Genomic DNA, 15,240 nt, shown 5'->3' with positions numbered 1-15,240 from the left:
CTCTCTCTCTTTCTTAGTCTCTCTCTCTCTCTTTCTTAGTCTCTCTCTCTTTCTTAGTCTCTCTCTCTTTCTTAGTCTCTCTCTCTCTTTCTTAGTCTCTCTTTCTCTTTCTTAGTCTCTCTCTCTCTTTGTCTCTCTCTCTCTTTCTTAGTCTCTCTCTCTCTCTTTCTTAGTCTCTCTCTCTCTCTCTTTCTTAGTCTCTCTCTCTCTTTCTTAGTCTCTCTCTCTCTTTCTTAATCTCTCTCTCTCTCTTTCTTAGTCTCTCTCTCTCTCTGTCTTAGTCTCTCTCTCTCTTTATTAGTCTCTCTCTCCCTCTCCTTCTTAGTCTTTCTCTCTCTCTTTCTTAGTCTCTCTCTCTCTCTCTTTCTTAGTCTCTCTCTTTCTTTCTTAGTCTCTCTCTCTCTCTCTTTCTTAGTCTCTCTCTCTCTCTCTCTCTCTCTCTCTTTCTTAGTCTCTCAGTCTCTCCCTCCCCCTCTCCCTCCCCTGCAAGAGGTCGGTGAAGGGAGAAACTCGATGCACCCACTGAAGTAGCGCTGTGGGTTTCCCTGAACCCACCCCGTCGTTAGAGAAATAAACGGTAAAAACCCTCTTTCAAATGTATGGGTTCAGACAAACCCGCATCGTCGTTAGAGGAATAAACGGTAAAAACCCTCTTTCAAATGTATGGGTTCAGACAAACCCGCATCGTCGGGAGTGTGTAGTCAAAAGCGGCATCCGGCAAAGGTTAAAAATCGGAAACTTGTCATTAAAATTACTTTTTTATTAAACGATCCAAAAACAATTTCATCTTATTCTTCGTCATTTTTTTATTCCAAAAACATATACATATGTTATATTTGGATTACAAACAAGCTCTGAAAATTAAAAATATGAAAATTATGATTAAAATTAATTTTCCGAAATCGATTTAAAAACAATTTCATCTTATTCCTTATCGGTCCCTGATTCAAAAAACATAGATATGATATGTTTGGATTAAAAACAAACTCAGTACGCCAAAAAGAATAGAGATACAGAAAAGCGTGTTATCCTGCTCAGCGCGACCATTACCGCACAATTCTGGCTTGTCGATTTCACTGCCTTTGCCATGAGCGGTGGACTGACAAAACTACGAGTATGCGGTCTTGGTGAAAAAATGCTGTGCGTTCAGTTTCATTCTGTGAGTTTGACAGCTTGACTAAATGTTATTTCGCCTTACGCGACTTGTTATTCATTCCAAAGGTTTTGAGTGATGTATACAATTTCGAATTTATCAAATGGTTGCATAATTATCGAATACTTCCAGTGAACAATTTCCAAGAATTACACATTTTATTTTTCGTAACATCGGCTTCTTTTAAAAAGCCCAATGGCCAATTGTATCACCCATGTAATGATCGTAGACTACTTCTTTTTATACTGTACTTCTGGGGTTGGAGAATAAGTTTGTGGATCCACTGGGGTCCACTGTACACTACTTTCTCAGCCTTTTCTTTTGCTGTGCAACCAAGAAGTCAGCATCTGAATCACAGGTTCAGTCATCAGCCAGTCGGCGTGCACTGTGGCTGATTATTTCTTGTCGGCTGACGCAACAGTCCTTCCCGTGAAAGCCGTTTGGCTCACCATCTCACATCTGCCCAGGCTTTTAGATTGGATAAGAACATCCCTCAACTTGCAGACATTCCAGAAATCAACATCCTGGCTGGTTTCCCTGCAGGGAAGGAATTTTGTAGGAATTGATTTTGTACATTTTGAACACATACCAAAAATCAAAACTCCAGGCTTCACATGCAGTTGAGGTTGAGTATGCCGACAAAGGCGATCGACAAGAAGAAGTATGAGTATGTGTCCAAAGTTGACGGATGGTCTTATCCCATGTTAGCCTGGAAAGATCTGAGATGGTGCCCCGAGTTGTTAACATGGGAAGGAGTGTGCTTTTACCATTAGAGGCGGACAAGACTCTCATAAAATAGGTCTACCAAACTTACAACATAATCGTTTCAACTCTTCACTCTGCTGTTGGATAGGAGCTAGTGGTGTTGAGTTTTGTACCTCAGATGATGTATCTTTGCAATAAACCTGTATGATCATATTGAGTTGATGGCGTTCTCACTCTTTGTGTGTGTGTGTGTGTCGGTCCGTGACAGTGTGTGTGTGTGTGTGTGTGTGTGTGTGTGCACTCCTGCAGCTACACCAAAATGCAGCACCATATAATTACCCTTCTCTTATCAACATGATACAGTTCCAGTTCAACTATAGTTTTGAACACCAAGTTTCTATGAATTACCAGATATGAAGCATCTAAAGGTGCTGTATGATCTTCAAGTAAAGAGGTTTTTGATTTTGTGCATTTATCCCCCCACCCCCCAATTTTTTTATTTTGTTTGTTAGCTGTTTTCAGTTTTAAAGCCAGGAGAGGCTCAAATAGCCCCTGTTGAATTGCTAAAATTCATTTTCAGCTGGTCAGTTACAAATACCTTCACGTTTACAAGATTTATATATTATGCATCTCTTAAAAGTTTGTTGATTTAAAGTCAGGAGAGGCCACCTAAACCCTCACTAAAATGCTAAAATTCATTTTCGGCTGGGGGACACTGCCCCCCTAGACCCCCCAGCAAGGGCGCTTCCCCCGGGACCCCGGCCTTCCAAAATGTTCAGTCCTGGCAACATTTTGGGCTCCCACCCATGTGTACATGAATTGATAATAAATAAGCTGAAAGAGAGGTGTAAGAGGCTCTTCCAAAATCATTCACAAACATAGTATTCCTATCACTAAGTTGACTAACAGAACTGATGGTTCGAGAAATCCAATTTAATCTTCTTTCTACTAACCCTTATACAGAATTCTACACACTGAAAATTAATCCCACTCAAGCATAATTTGGGATGCAAAGAAATGTTCTAGTTTTCACAATAAATATGTAATATGACAGTGAGGTAAGCTGAACATCAACTCCCCCTTCACACATACAAACACACATGCAAAACAAAACAAAAAGACCAACAAAATAAGCAGACTGCTAAAGTAAATTCCAAAAGCAGGAATCAAAAATTCAAATAATTTTATTTATGGAATTTTTTTTTTTATCATTAACCAGAAACATTTACACTTTCACAGAGCTTTGCAAAAGCGTTAAGTCCTTTTTCTTCTTACACACAAAAAGTCACACTTTGTATCAAGTCTTAGCATCAAATGTCTACAGAAACAGACTTGTGTCGACTTCGTACATGAGAAGTAAGTTTGCTTGAAGACACAAAGGCAGAGTCACAGTGTTCACATTTATACGGCTTCTCACCACTGTGGATGCGGAGGTGTACAGTGAGGCCACTTGAGTGCCTAAACCGAGCACAGCAGTGCACACACGAAAAAGGTTTTTCTCCAGTGTGTATTCTGAAGTGCTTTTTTAGATCACCAGGTTGGGCAAAAGCTGCGTCGCACCCGCTACATGCATAGGGTTTCTCTCCTGTGTGAACGCGAACATGACGCGTGAAGTTTGTACTGTTTGTATACACAGCCTGACAGTATTCACACACGTACTGTTTCAGCCGTCTGGCCACTTTCTGTCCTGCGTGGTTGAGTGAATGAGTTCTCAGAGCCTGGGCCCTTTTAAAGGTGGCGCCACACTCCAGACAGGCGAAAGGCCGGAGAGTCAGATGTGTTCGACGATGCTGTGCCAGATGACTGGACGAAGTAAAGGACGTTCCGCATTCATCGCAGAGGTACAACTTGACGCCTTGGTGGCGACGCATGTGGTACTTCAAAGAACCGGAGCATGTGAATTTGGTCCCACAGATCTTGCAGCTGTAGGGTTTGACGCCGCTGTGTTGGCGTCGATGTCGAGCTAATGTAGATCGTTCTGCAAACGACTTGCCGCACTGGTGGCACAGAAAAGGCTGCTCACCTGAAAGAGAAATGGCAGAAAGACAAATCTGAAAAATGATGTTTTTTCTGCAGTCGGCGATTTCATTGTAATTTTTGGCTCACGAAGTGTAGCCTATGCGATGCTAACTTTTGTCTGTCTGTGCGTGCGTGCGTATGTATGTATGTATGTATGTATGTATGTATGTATGTATGTATGTATGTATGTATGTATGTATGTATGTCTGTGGTAGAAACTTTAACATTTGAAGACGTCATATTACATTGACGTCACATTATGACGTACGAGGGTTAGACGTCACGCGATGGAATTACTGAAAGTCTCGGTGATTGTTATTTTGAGCGGGCCGAGACTATTTGGCAGTCGTGTCCATGTAAGTAGGCTACATGCAGACAGACAGATCTAGATCTAGTGTCTCGCTTTCTTGCACAGTTTCACCTATGCTCTTTCTGTGTGTGTGTGTGTGTGTGTGTGTGTGTGTGTGTGTGTGTGTGTGTGTGTGTGTGTGCGTGTGTGTGTGTGTGTGTATGTGTGTACTGTGTGTGTGTGTGTGACGGAGTGATTGAGTTTGTGTTACTGTTTGTCGATTTCTTACGTGAGCCATAGATAAACACATCTATGCGTGAGCCTTGAAGGCTTCGCCTCTTGTTTTACCTAAAACAACAACGGCAGTCAAACATGAGTGAACTAATCACGTCTACTACATAGTCCATGTTATGTTGATGAACTAGGGGTTTCAAAGCAAGAAAGCATTAAGAGGTCCACATGTTTTAACGTTATAGTTTTTATTACCCCTTCAACCCCCTCCCCCACCCCCCACTATGTTTTCTAACCTGTGTGCTTTCTCAGATGAGCCTTGAGGTTGCGTGCATCAGCATAGGCCATACCACATTGTGAACACTTGTAGGGCTTCTCGCCAGTGTGTGAATTGCGTACATGAACAGTCAAATACGATGCTCTGGTGAACGTCAATGAACACTCGGAACAGGTAAAAGGCTTATGCTGAGCATGTGACAGCACGTGTAGCTCAAGCTGGTCAGACTGTGAACACACCAGGCCACAGTGTTCACACTGATAGGGGGAGGCAGCGGAGTGTGACCGCACGTGCGCCTTCAGATGACTGGCTGTGCTGTAGCTGGAACTGCACGACTGACACTGAAACGGTCGACAGCTGTTCCTCGCACAAACTTCAGCTGCATGCTGATCCAAAGACTTTTGTGAAGCGAATGGTACAGCACATTGCTGGCCAGTTTCGTCTGTGTTTTCACATTCACAACTTGGATCACTTGCACTGAGAGTCGCTTTGTCCTCTTCAGAACTATCACTACCACTGTTAGTAACCACTTTCCTGCTGTTGTGGGTACCCATCATCTGGGTCTTGCTCCTTTGAGAACGTCTCACAAATCGCTGAGTTTTATCATCCTCTGCCTTTAAATCATTTGCCGCTATAACCTGTGCTGGGCTGGAGGAGGGGTGGGAATCCTTGGCATTTTCAGAAGCTTTGAACGAAGAAAATGCCTGGCTGCATATCTTGCACACAATGCTAGAGTTGGCACAACTGCTATCAGTTGCAAGTAGCTGCCTCTGGCAATGCTGGCATGTCCCAAGCTGCTGATCTGTGCTGGTAGTTGCTTGTTCCATTTCAGAGGACACATGCTGGGAGGTGTTATCGTCTGCATGAAAATTGCTCCTCTGAAAATGAAATCAATCAATGAATTAAGTAGAAGTGCAACGCCAAGGCACTGCATACCCCAGCGAAATACAAACCTCTCTCTTACTCTCTCTCAAACACACACACACACGGACACACACCCCCCAAGTTACACACGTACACTCACTCACAGGCACTCACTCACTCTCTCACATACTTTATACACACAAAACACCCCCCCATTAGCACATATAGACAGACGGACATACACACCTTTACAAACACATACACTTACGCACACGCACATACGAGAGAAAATGTAAGTTTTACGCCCTCATGGCAAAGCCATTAGGGGCATGTTACATGGGAAAACCCGGCTTTGTATGAAAATAAAAAATAAAAATGCAGGGGGGGGGGGGGGGGGGGGATGTAGACAGCTGGCTGCCGGCTGCTAGAGGAAACCTGAAATGGGCTAGGGACCCGGTTGGGTCGTCTTGGGTCAGTGCTGAAATGGTTACTTTATTCGCTGTTGGCCGAACGGACACCCGAGCTTCATATTTTTGCATGCATGTATTCGTGTTTCCAAGGCATGAGGCTTTCACATACACCCACTATCTCTCTCTCAATCTCTCTTATACAAACAGAAACACACCCACACACATGTACATACGCACACATGCATGCACGCACACACACACACACAAACCTCATACACACAAAACACACACTCATACGCACATAGACCGGCACGGTTGGCCTAGTGGTAAGGCGTCCGCCCCGTGATCGGGAGGTCGTGGGTTCGAACCCCGGCCGGGTCATACCTAAGACTTTAAAATTGGCAATCTAGTGGCTGCTCCGCCTGGCGTCTGGCATTATGGGGTTAGTGCTAGGACTGGTTGGTCCGGTGTCAGAATAATGTGACTGGGTGAGACATGAAGCCTGTGCTGCGACTTCTGTCTTGTGTGTGGCGCACATTATATGTCAAAGCAACACCGCCCTGATATGGCCCTTCGCGGTCGGCTGGGCGTTAAGCAAACAAACAAATACGCACATAGACAGACGGACACACACACCTTTACAAACAAACACATATACACACAAACTCATGCACACACACATTCACACACACACACTCTCTCTCCCTCTCTTTCTAACACACACACACACACATACACACGAGTACAGACTCATGCACGCACGTGCACACACACACACACACACACACACACACACACACACACACACACACACACACAGTAACACTAACACATGTGCACAAAATGAACACACACACACACACACCGCGCAAGAGAAAAAGACTACAGGGAGGCATGACGTCATGATGCATTAATTGACGTCAAAGACTTTCGACCGAGACGTAATCTTTTTATCCATAGACTTGGAAACTACGGAATTTCTACCCGTCCAAAGCGGCCTTGGATGGCGTATGCTAAAAAAATGGGGGCGCCTATTGCACCCACCGTATTTTTGTTGGTATGGTCCCAATTTTTGGTGAACTTCCATCTTGAACTGTAGCCCGTAGCCAGGCACAAAGAATCCTTCTTTATCATGTATTATCGGCATGAACATTTCTCAAGTCGATTACAGTATAGCGTTCGTGGGATACCTCCAGCTTCGCTGGGATAAAACCATCAAGACCTTGCATCAGAACCAGTCCGTATTCGTTTTTACATTGTACACGTATTGTCTATTTTTCTGGTGAATACATGTTCATTATTATCTTGTTCTCCATTATAAAACTCCCTTTCTCTATAAAGACCTAAATTTCTGATTTGAGGAGGAATTACAGTGGAGGTACCACTATCCGTTGAGCTAAATAAAACCCTACTCATGCGTACAGGAAAACTGCTACAGGCAGCACAGAGTGCTGCTGATGGCGGAATGGACTTCTTGCAATTTGAGCAAGCCAGTGATGTGTAGGTCTCATCTCTCAGTTGGTTATACCTGCAACAACAATGCAGAGAATAAACATGACACGTTATTTGTCATTTTGTTATTTTTTGCCGAAGTTTGATATTTTACAGATAGAAACAGGCATTATTCGCAAGTCCACCTATGAATGAAGTGAATAAACCTATAATATATACACTCTTCAAAAAAAGTTAAGGATCGGTTGAAAAAACGGATCTAATCATAAAAAATTGCCAAAAAATTAACCATCGACATAATAATTAAAAGATTAATGTGTTTGAATTAACAAATGAACAATGAGTCTTGACCTAGAATTTTGTTTGGCAGGCAGAGTTATTTCCCTTTGTTGGACTTCTCAAAAGCTTCTGCATTTTGGAAGAAAAAGGATGTTTTTTATAGCCCCATGAAATTTGCGGAACGCATGCCAGGGCAAAAGGTTGTGATGCACGTGCTACAACAGGGTCCTGGCTATGAACATCGCTCACCAGCTTGTGTTTAAAGGTTGACACGCTGACACAATTATGCACAGTAGCAACATGCCCCCACGAAGAAAACTGAGCGATTTGGATAGAGGAAGGGCAATAGGATGGCTACAAGACGGTGTTGCTGCCAGGCAAGTGGCCCAGAGGCTTGCAGTGGCTCCCTCCATCATCATCAGACTAAAACAGAGATTCCAAGCAACTGGAAGAGTGCAGGAGCGACAACGTTCTGGTCGGCCCAGAGTCACCACACAAAGAGAGGATCGCTTCATTCAGAGGCAGGCCATGCAACAAAGATTGGCTACGGCAAACAACATTAGGCAACGCCTACATGCTACCACCAACACTGTTGTTAGTGGTCAGACGATCCGAAACCGCTTACACAACTTTGGCTTCTGTGCAAGGCGTCCAGTCCGAGGAACAACCCTGACTGCTAATCACCGAGCAGCTCGCCGAGCCTGGTGCACTCAACATGTGAGGTGGCAACGTCAGCAGTGGGCTCAGGTGTTGTTTACAGATGAGTCCCGCTTTTGCTTGGAACCTGCTGATGATCGCATCCGAGTGTGGAGAGCGCTTCGCAGAAGGCGCTGTTCTGGAACGACAGCGTTTTGGCAAGGGCTCTGTGATGGTCTGGGGAGGGATCAGCACACGTCTAAGGACACCTCTGTACCATGTTGTGGGCAACTTGACCGGTGTCCGCTACCAGAATGAGATCCTGCAACCCCTGGTCGTTCCAGCCCTCCAAGCGATCGGCCCTCGTGCGATTCTTCAGGATGACAACGCACCTCCCCATTGCTCTGCAGCTGTAAACACCTTCATCCAGCAGGCCAGGGTCAACAGGATGCTGTGGCCAGCCAACAGCCCGGACCTGAACCCCATAGAGCACATGTGGGACGAGCTTTGTCGTCGGGTACAGCAACATCACCCTCCTCCTGCCAATCTGGGTCAACTGCTGCAATGGCTCCAGCAGGAGTGGAATTGAGTTCCCAGAGCATTCATATATGCAGCCTGATCCACTCCATGCGCCAACGATGTGTTGAATGCCTGGCACACAACGGAGGGCACGCGCGTTATTGACACTGATTCACATTGTTGTGAATTCCATTTTCGAGGGTTGTCACGTTTGACACACTCTAGCTAAATTGTCGCTGCCACGTTCGATCTTTGCTTTGTTTGTCATTACTCCTTGGTTGTTCAATTATATAATTTTTTAAAAAATGAAAGAATTTGGTCTTGTCTGTTTTGTGTGGCGTGCTTGTAAAAAAGTGATCCTTAACTTTTTTTGAAGAGTGTAGAATAGATACTCATCTGATCTTCTACTGATATGGCTGAGAGTGTGAACCTATAAATAGATTACAATCATCTTAATCAACATAATCACGAACATCGTATCATTATAATAACCAGCCTTAGATGCTGCACTGCATATTCACAGTTTTCAGCTCTATCTATGTCAGATGTTTGTACAATACAATACAATACAATATAAAATAATAATACTAATTATTATCTGAAGTTGAGACATTTATCTTCTTACCTTTTCATTAAAAAACTCTTAAACTGGTGAGTGACTTACATTTTCATGAGACAGATGGCAACGCTAGTATCAGTGGACATATTTCGCTCCAGCCTGATTTGCCTCCATGACTGTGCATCCTGTTCTGTCAAATCCACGCTGATTCTCTCCATGATTCGATCACAGCTGCTTGTGTGACTGTGACGATATGATAGCGTCTTTTCATTCCCTCACTTTTTCCATCCATCCAAAACCTGTGTCTGCAAGTTTGGAAACACTGCTTTATAAGATTTATAATGATAGGTACTGGAGAAATGTTCACTGCTTTATAACATTTATAGAGATAGGTATACTAGAGCTACTTTGTATAATTATATATGAAAATATACAATATATATCTATATATATACGACTTGTGTCTGTGTGTCTGTGTGTCTGTCTGTGTGTGAGTTCGCGATGCACGGCCAAAGTTCTCGATGGATCTGCTTCAAATTTGGTGGGCATATTCAGGTAGACCCGGGACAGGACACAACCTGGTCGATATTTCAACACGTGCTCTCAGCGCGCAGCGCAGAACCGATTTTGGTTCCACCTCAGCTACCCGGGCCCCCATACCGACACACCAAAGCCGCTACACCACATCACAACGCCAAAGTTCTCGGTGGATCTTTTTCAAATTTGGACACCGTATTCAGCAACACCCCGGACACAATATCATCGATGAGATATTTCAACACGTGCTCTCAGCGCGCAGCGCTGAACGGATTTTGGTTTTTGTGTTCATTTCACCATTATAAGTAACTCTTCCTTATCTTCTCCAGTGTTTAGCGTTTATCTCCCTTCCTTCGTGTGGCTTTCCCGTTTGTAAGTTACTATTTTTAGAATGTCACTGCGCTGTCCACTGCGCTGTCCACAACGCTTCCCTTGCACCCGTAAGTTGTTCTTACTGTCAAAGTGAAAAGGTCGAATCAATTTATAGCCACGCGAAAAATACACTCTCACCTATCTCTATATATTTATAGATATATAGATATGCATATATATATATATACGGCTTCTCTGTGTGTGTGTGTGTTTGTGTGTGTGTGTGGGCAAAAACCTGTGTATTGTAGAGTTCTGTTTGTGATGTGGTCTAGCGGCTTTTGTCTGTCTGTATGTTCTGGCATTTGAGAAGCCACAGCAGATAATATAGGGCTAAGAAATAAGCTCTAAAATTCTCAATCCCGTTTGACAGGACTTCGCCTTCAAAGGTGATTGTGGTGAACCGCCACGCTGTCTGTCTCTGTCTCGCGATTCACCCCGGCGAAGCCGGGTATTCCTCTAGTATATTATATACGACTTGTGTCTGTGTGTGTGTGTGTGTGTGTGTGTGTGTGTGTGTGTCTGTGTGTTCGCGATGCACGCCCAAGGTTCTCGATGGATTTGTTTCAAATTTGGTGGCCATATTCAGGTACACCCAGGACACAACCTGGTCGATGAGATATTTCAACACGTGCTCTCAGCGCGCAGCGCTGAACCGATTTTGGTTTTTCTGTTCATCTTCCCAGATCCATTCCCACTAACTCTTCCTTATTTTCTCCAGTGTTTTGCGTTTATCTCCCTTCCTTCATGTGGCGTCAATCCATATTCCCGTTTCTATTTTTAGAAGGTCACTGTCGACAACGCTCAATCCATATTCCCGTTATACTATTTTTAGAAGGTCACTGTCCCGGCGAAGCCGGGTATTACTCTTCCTTATCTTCTCCAGTGTTTTGTGCGTTTATCTCCCTTCCTTCTTGCGGTGCGCCGACAAAGCCGGCGTACACCCGGCAAAGCCGGGTCTCCGGCGCAGCCGGGTATTCGGCTCGACTTTTTCCCGGCGAAGCGGGTATTCATCTAGTATATATATCTATATACTAGATGATTACTCGCTTTGCCGGGTACCGGCTTCGCTGGGAAGAAGTAGAGCCGAATACCAGGCTGCGCCTGGGACCCGGCTTAGCCGGGTGTACGCCGGCTTTGTCGGCGCACAAAGGAAAGGAGATAAACGCGCAAAACACTGGAGACCTTCTAAAAATAATAACGTGCAGTGACCTTCTAAAAATAGTAACGTAGTAACGGGAATATGGATTGACGCCACACGGAGGAAGGGAGATAATCGCGGCTGAAAACACTGGAGAAGATAAGGAAGAGTTACTGGTAGTGGATCCCGACAAAAAAAAAAATCGGTTCAGCGCGCACAGCGCTGCGAGCACGTGTTGAAATATCTCATCGATGAGATTGTGTCCGGGGTGTAGCTGAATACGATGTCCAAATTTGAAAAAGATCCACCGAGAACTTTGGCCGTGCATCGCGAACAGACAGACAGACACTAGTCGTATATATATATAGACTAGATGATTACCCGCTTCGCCGAGTACCGGCTTCGCCGGGAAGAAGTAGAGCCGAAGTACCAGGCTGCGCCTGGGACCCGGCTTTGCCGGGTGTACGCCGGCTTTGCCGGCGCACGAAGGAAAGGAGATAAATGCGCAAAACACTGGAGACCTTCTAAAAATAGTAACGTGCAGTGACCTTCTAAAAATAGTAACGTACGTAGTAACGGGAATATGGATTGACGCCACACGGAGGAAGGGAGATAATCGCGGCTGAAAACACTGGAGAAGATAAGGAAGAGTTACTGGTAGTGGATCCCGACAAAAACAAAAACAAAATCGGTTAAGCGCGCACAGCGCTGCGCACTGAGAGCACGTGTTGAAATATCTCATTGATGAGGTTGTGTCCGGGGTGTAGCTGAATACGGTGTCCAAATTTGAAAAAGATCCACCGAGAACTTTGGCCGTGCATCGCGAACAGACAGACAGACAGACACTAATCGTATATATATATAGATATATACCAAAAAACCGGTTTACCAGTTAAACTGCATAGTACGTTTTAGGACAAACTACCGGTTTGTGTTTTCCATAGCGGTACCTAGCTGTTATGCATTTCAATAGCAATCAACGGAAACATTCAAACACAATAATGGCAACAAGTGTACCATCTGAGCATGTTATCACCACTGCTGGGGACATTTTGACAGGCCAGAGAGCATCAATTTGCTGTCTGGTGCTATTATATTCGCGGCTTCATATATTGCATTGATTGAATGAAAACTATACCCAGCAAGACTCTCAGTCGATCATACCAAAAATTTCAGTACAAAATACCGGTACTTACGCAATTAAATACAATCGGTATGGGAATTCGTACTGGTACACAGCTCCACTAGTAATAGGATATATACCTCCAATGCATGCCCACCCCCCCCCCCCCCCCATAGCATTACAGGTACATCATGATAAAGGACACCGTGTAATCTGTCCCTCAAATGACTCTTATTTTAAACAGTGCTTCCTCACCCCGGATAACATGATCTGAATAATCAGCGAGTTACAACTTACGTGTGAGGACTAAGGAGCGAGGTGTACGCGTGGCGAAAATGTTATCCTTTAGTGTTATCTAGACGAATGTAAAAAGGTAAGAACTGAAGACGCTGAACTGAGTGAACACTGTCACCGACTTCTTCACCAGTGTAAACAATGAACGTACATTTGAGGCTGTGCCAAAAGGTGCTCTGTCAGAGGGGGACATTTTATAAGAAAATAAAAGTAACAGTATCATTTCAACACTTACACAATGTGAAAGAATAGTCATTTGGACATACAATTCCAGTCTTAAAAAGATAACTCAGTAAAGCGACTTTGAGAAAATGATGTGTAATCGTAATTTTTGGGAATCTGTCGGATGTAACAATGGACATGAAAGACAAGTAAAATTAGTTGTAAACCTATATCATTTGAGCAAATTTTTACTTGTATCATTTATATAACCATGTAGCAGGTGTAAAATGTACTGATTGCTGATAGAAACTGAACACAATGATGATGTCATGTGTTGCATCCGACAGATAGCAATTACTAGCAGTTTGAATTCAAGAACAGCAAAGCACAGTTTTGATCAAAAACCAAGTTTATTCATTTGGTGAAGTCCTTTCATTGCTGTCAGAAACAATAACATTGATCATGCCTGGAGAAAAGATTGCCAGCCATACCATTCATCTGTCGGAGGTAACATTTTTAGAATGGACACAAATTTTTTCTGCAAATGATGATGTCATGTGTTGCATCCGACAGTAAATGTAAATTTAGCAGTTTTGCCAGAGTAATGGTGGGAATCGCAAACTTAGCCCGTTTGTGGAAAGAAAGGGACATTTTGATCCGTTTTTAGCTCATATCGTGCTGACTGATGAAGACCAGAGCCAAACGTTCCCACATGACACGAGCGAAGCCGTGTCAAAGTTTCGGTTGACAGTTTGATATCTGTGTCAGGAGTTTCGATCGAAGCCTGACTTAACACTTTTGAGGCAGTCTTTGTTATTTTTGAGTTTGTTTCCTGCATATGATAGCCGTGTAAACTGTTTAACACGGTTCCAAAGGTTATTTTAGGTTTCGAACTTTCACTCAGTATTTTTTTTTTTTTCGGGTTGAACTTTCTGTTGACCGCAACTTACAAGAAAAAGCTGACATGGAACTGATACTTACCGCTGCGTGTTATCGACGCCATCTTGGAGGGAAAAGTGCGCGAAAGGCATTGTGGGAAGGAATGTCTTTTTACTGCGATGCGACAAACATCCGGTAGAAGTAAAATCGCGGCCAGAATTATTAAATGTTCGATCGAAACACTCTGACATGACGAAGTTACTCCGTAAAAAACATGCCTGATATAAAATATATACAACAATCAGTGCTGTTTTCACCGTTGCTAAACGTCAAACTAAGATTGCAGCACTTGTTTCTGTGTTCTTCTAGAGAGATTTCTGGAGCAAATCACTGCCGTCAACCTTTTCTGCTGGTGTGACATCTGACATGATAGGTTACGATCGTAACAGCTTTTAAAAAAACCGTTTTTCACACATTTCGGGAAGAATTTTGTTCTGCTTTTTACATTGATTAAAAAGCTGAATCTCTCCTCTTTCACCCATCTACAAAAAAATGACTCTCAACTTGAAAGATAAAAAACAAAAAATCGTTGTTTGTGGGTCCCCTAAAATGTCCCCACTTCCGGATCAACATTCGGACCTGGATCTTGTAATTATTTTGTATTTTAACCCTTTCAAAGGCCAACATGCACCTTAATGTTGTGCATGTTGTATCTTTGATATACTTTTAAGCTAAGTGAGGCTAAATCAGGAAAAATGTATGATTACAAAACAAAATATCAATGTGCAAATTTGACAGGGGTCTCCCAGAGCACCTTTTGGCACAGCCTCATTTATGAACAGAGACTTCCAGTTCCACCATCCTCAAATAACACCATGCGTTTAAAGACCCATGCACGGCAACGACACATCTTGACATATAGTGTTATTATTGTGTCCAGGTATCGTTCACTGGACCACTACTTACATACTATAGTAGTCTTTCTATGTAAGTAGTGGTCCAGTGAACGATACCTTCCGCCTGTGGTCCTTTCTAAACAACTTACCATTTTGATGAAGCAAGTGTATCTCCCTTGAACTTAGACTTAGAGTAGCTCCCCTTGAGCTGTAGTCAGCCAAAAACGTGGACCGAGACTTGGACTTCTTGCAATATTTTCCTACTGTGTGTGTGTGTGTGTGTCTGTGTGTGTGTGTGTGCCGGTGTGTGTGTGTGCCGGTGTGTGTATCATGCCAGTGTGTGTGTGTGTGTGTGTGTGTGTGTGTGTGTGTGTGTGTGTGTGTGTGTGCCACGGTGTGTGTGTGTGCCGACGGAAGTATCATTGGCAATCATAATCATATCCTTA

The 15,240-nt window shown here is 43.6% G+C and overlaps 1 protein-coding gene across 2 annotated transcripts; it reads right to left on the bottom strand.

Annotated features, from left to right (window-relative positions):
- Positions 1-3,024: 3,024 nt before the first annotated feature.
- LOC138952788 (zinc finger protein ZFP2-like) lies at positions 3,025-14,988 on the bottom strand. 2 transcript variants are annotated; one of them, XM_070324528.1, is made up of 5 exons: positions 14,944-14,988; positions 9,499-9,698; positions 7,371-7,476; positions 4,694-5,552; positions 3,025-3,881 (listed from the first exon to the last, which is right to left on the bottom strand). In XM_070324528.1, exons 2-5 carry the CDS (start codon positions 9,609-9,611, stop codon positions 3,169-3,171), a joined length of 1,791 nt encoding a protein of 596 aa, XP_070180629.1. In that variant the 5' UTR covers positions 9,612-9,698; positions 14,944-14,988; the 3' UTR covers positions 3,025-3,168. The 2 variants fall into 2 exon arrangements, with proteins under 2 accessions (XP_070180629.1, XP_070180628.1); XM_070324527.1 differs by lacking the exon at positions 14,944-14,988 and adding an exon at positions 12,861-13,005.
- Between the last annotated feature and the right edge of the window lie 252 nt (positions 14,989-15,240).

Source organism: Littorina saxatilis, linkage group LG17 (assembly GCF_037325665.1).
Source record: "Littorina saxatilis isolate snail1 linkage group LG17, US_GU_Lsax_2.0, whole genome shotgun sequence".
In the NCBI taxonomy this organism is placed as follows: Eukaryota; Metazoa; Mollusca; class Gastropoda; order Littorinimorpha; family Littorinidae; genus Littorina; species Littorina saxatilis.
The sequence above is the reverse complement of the archived record's forward strand: the minus strand, read 5'-3'. Positions and strand labels throughout refer to the sequence as shown.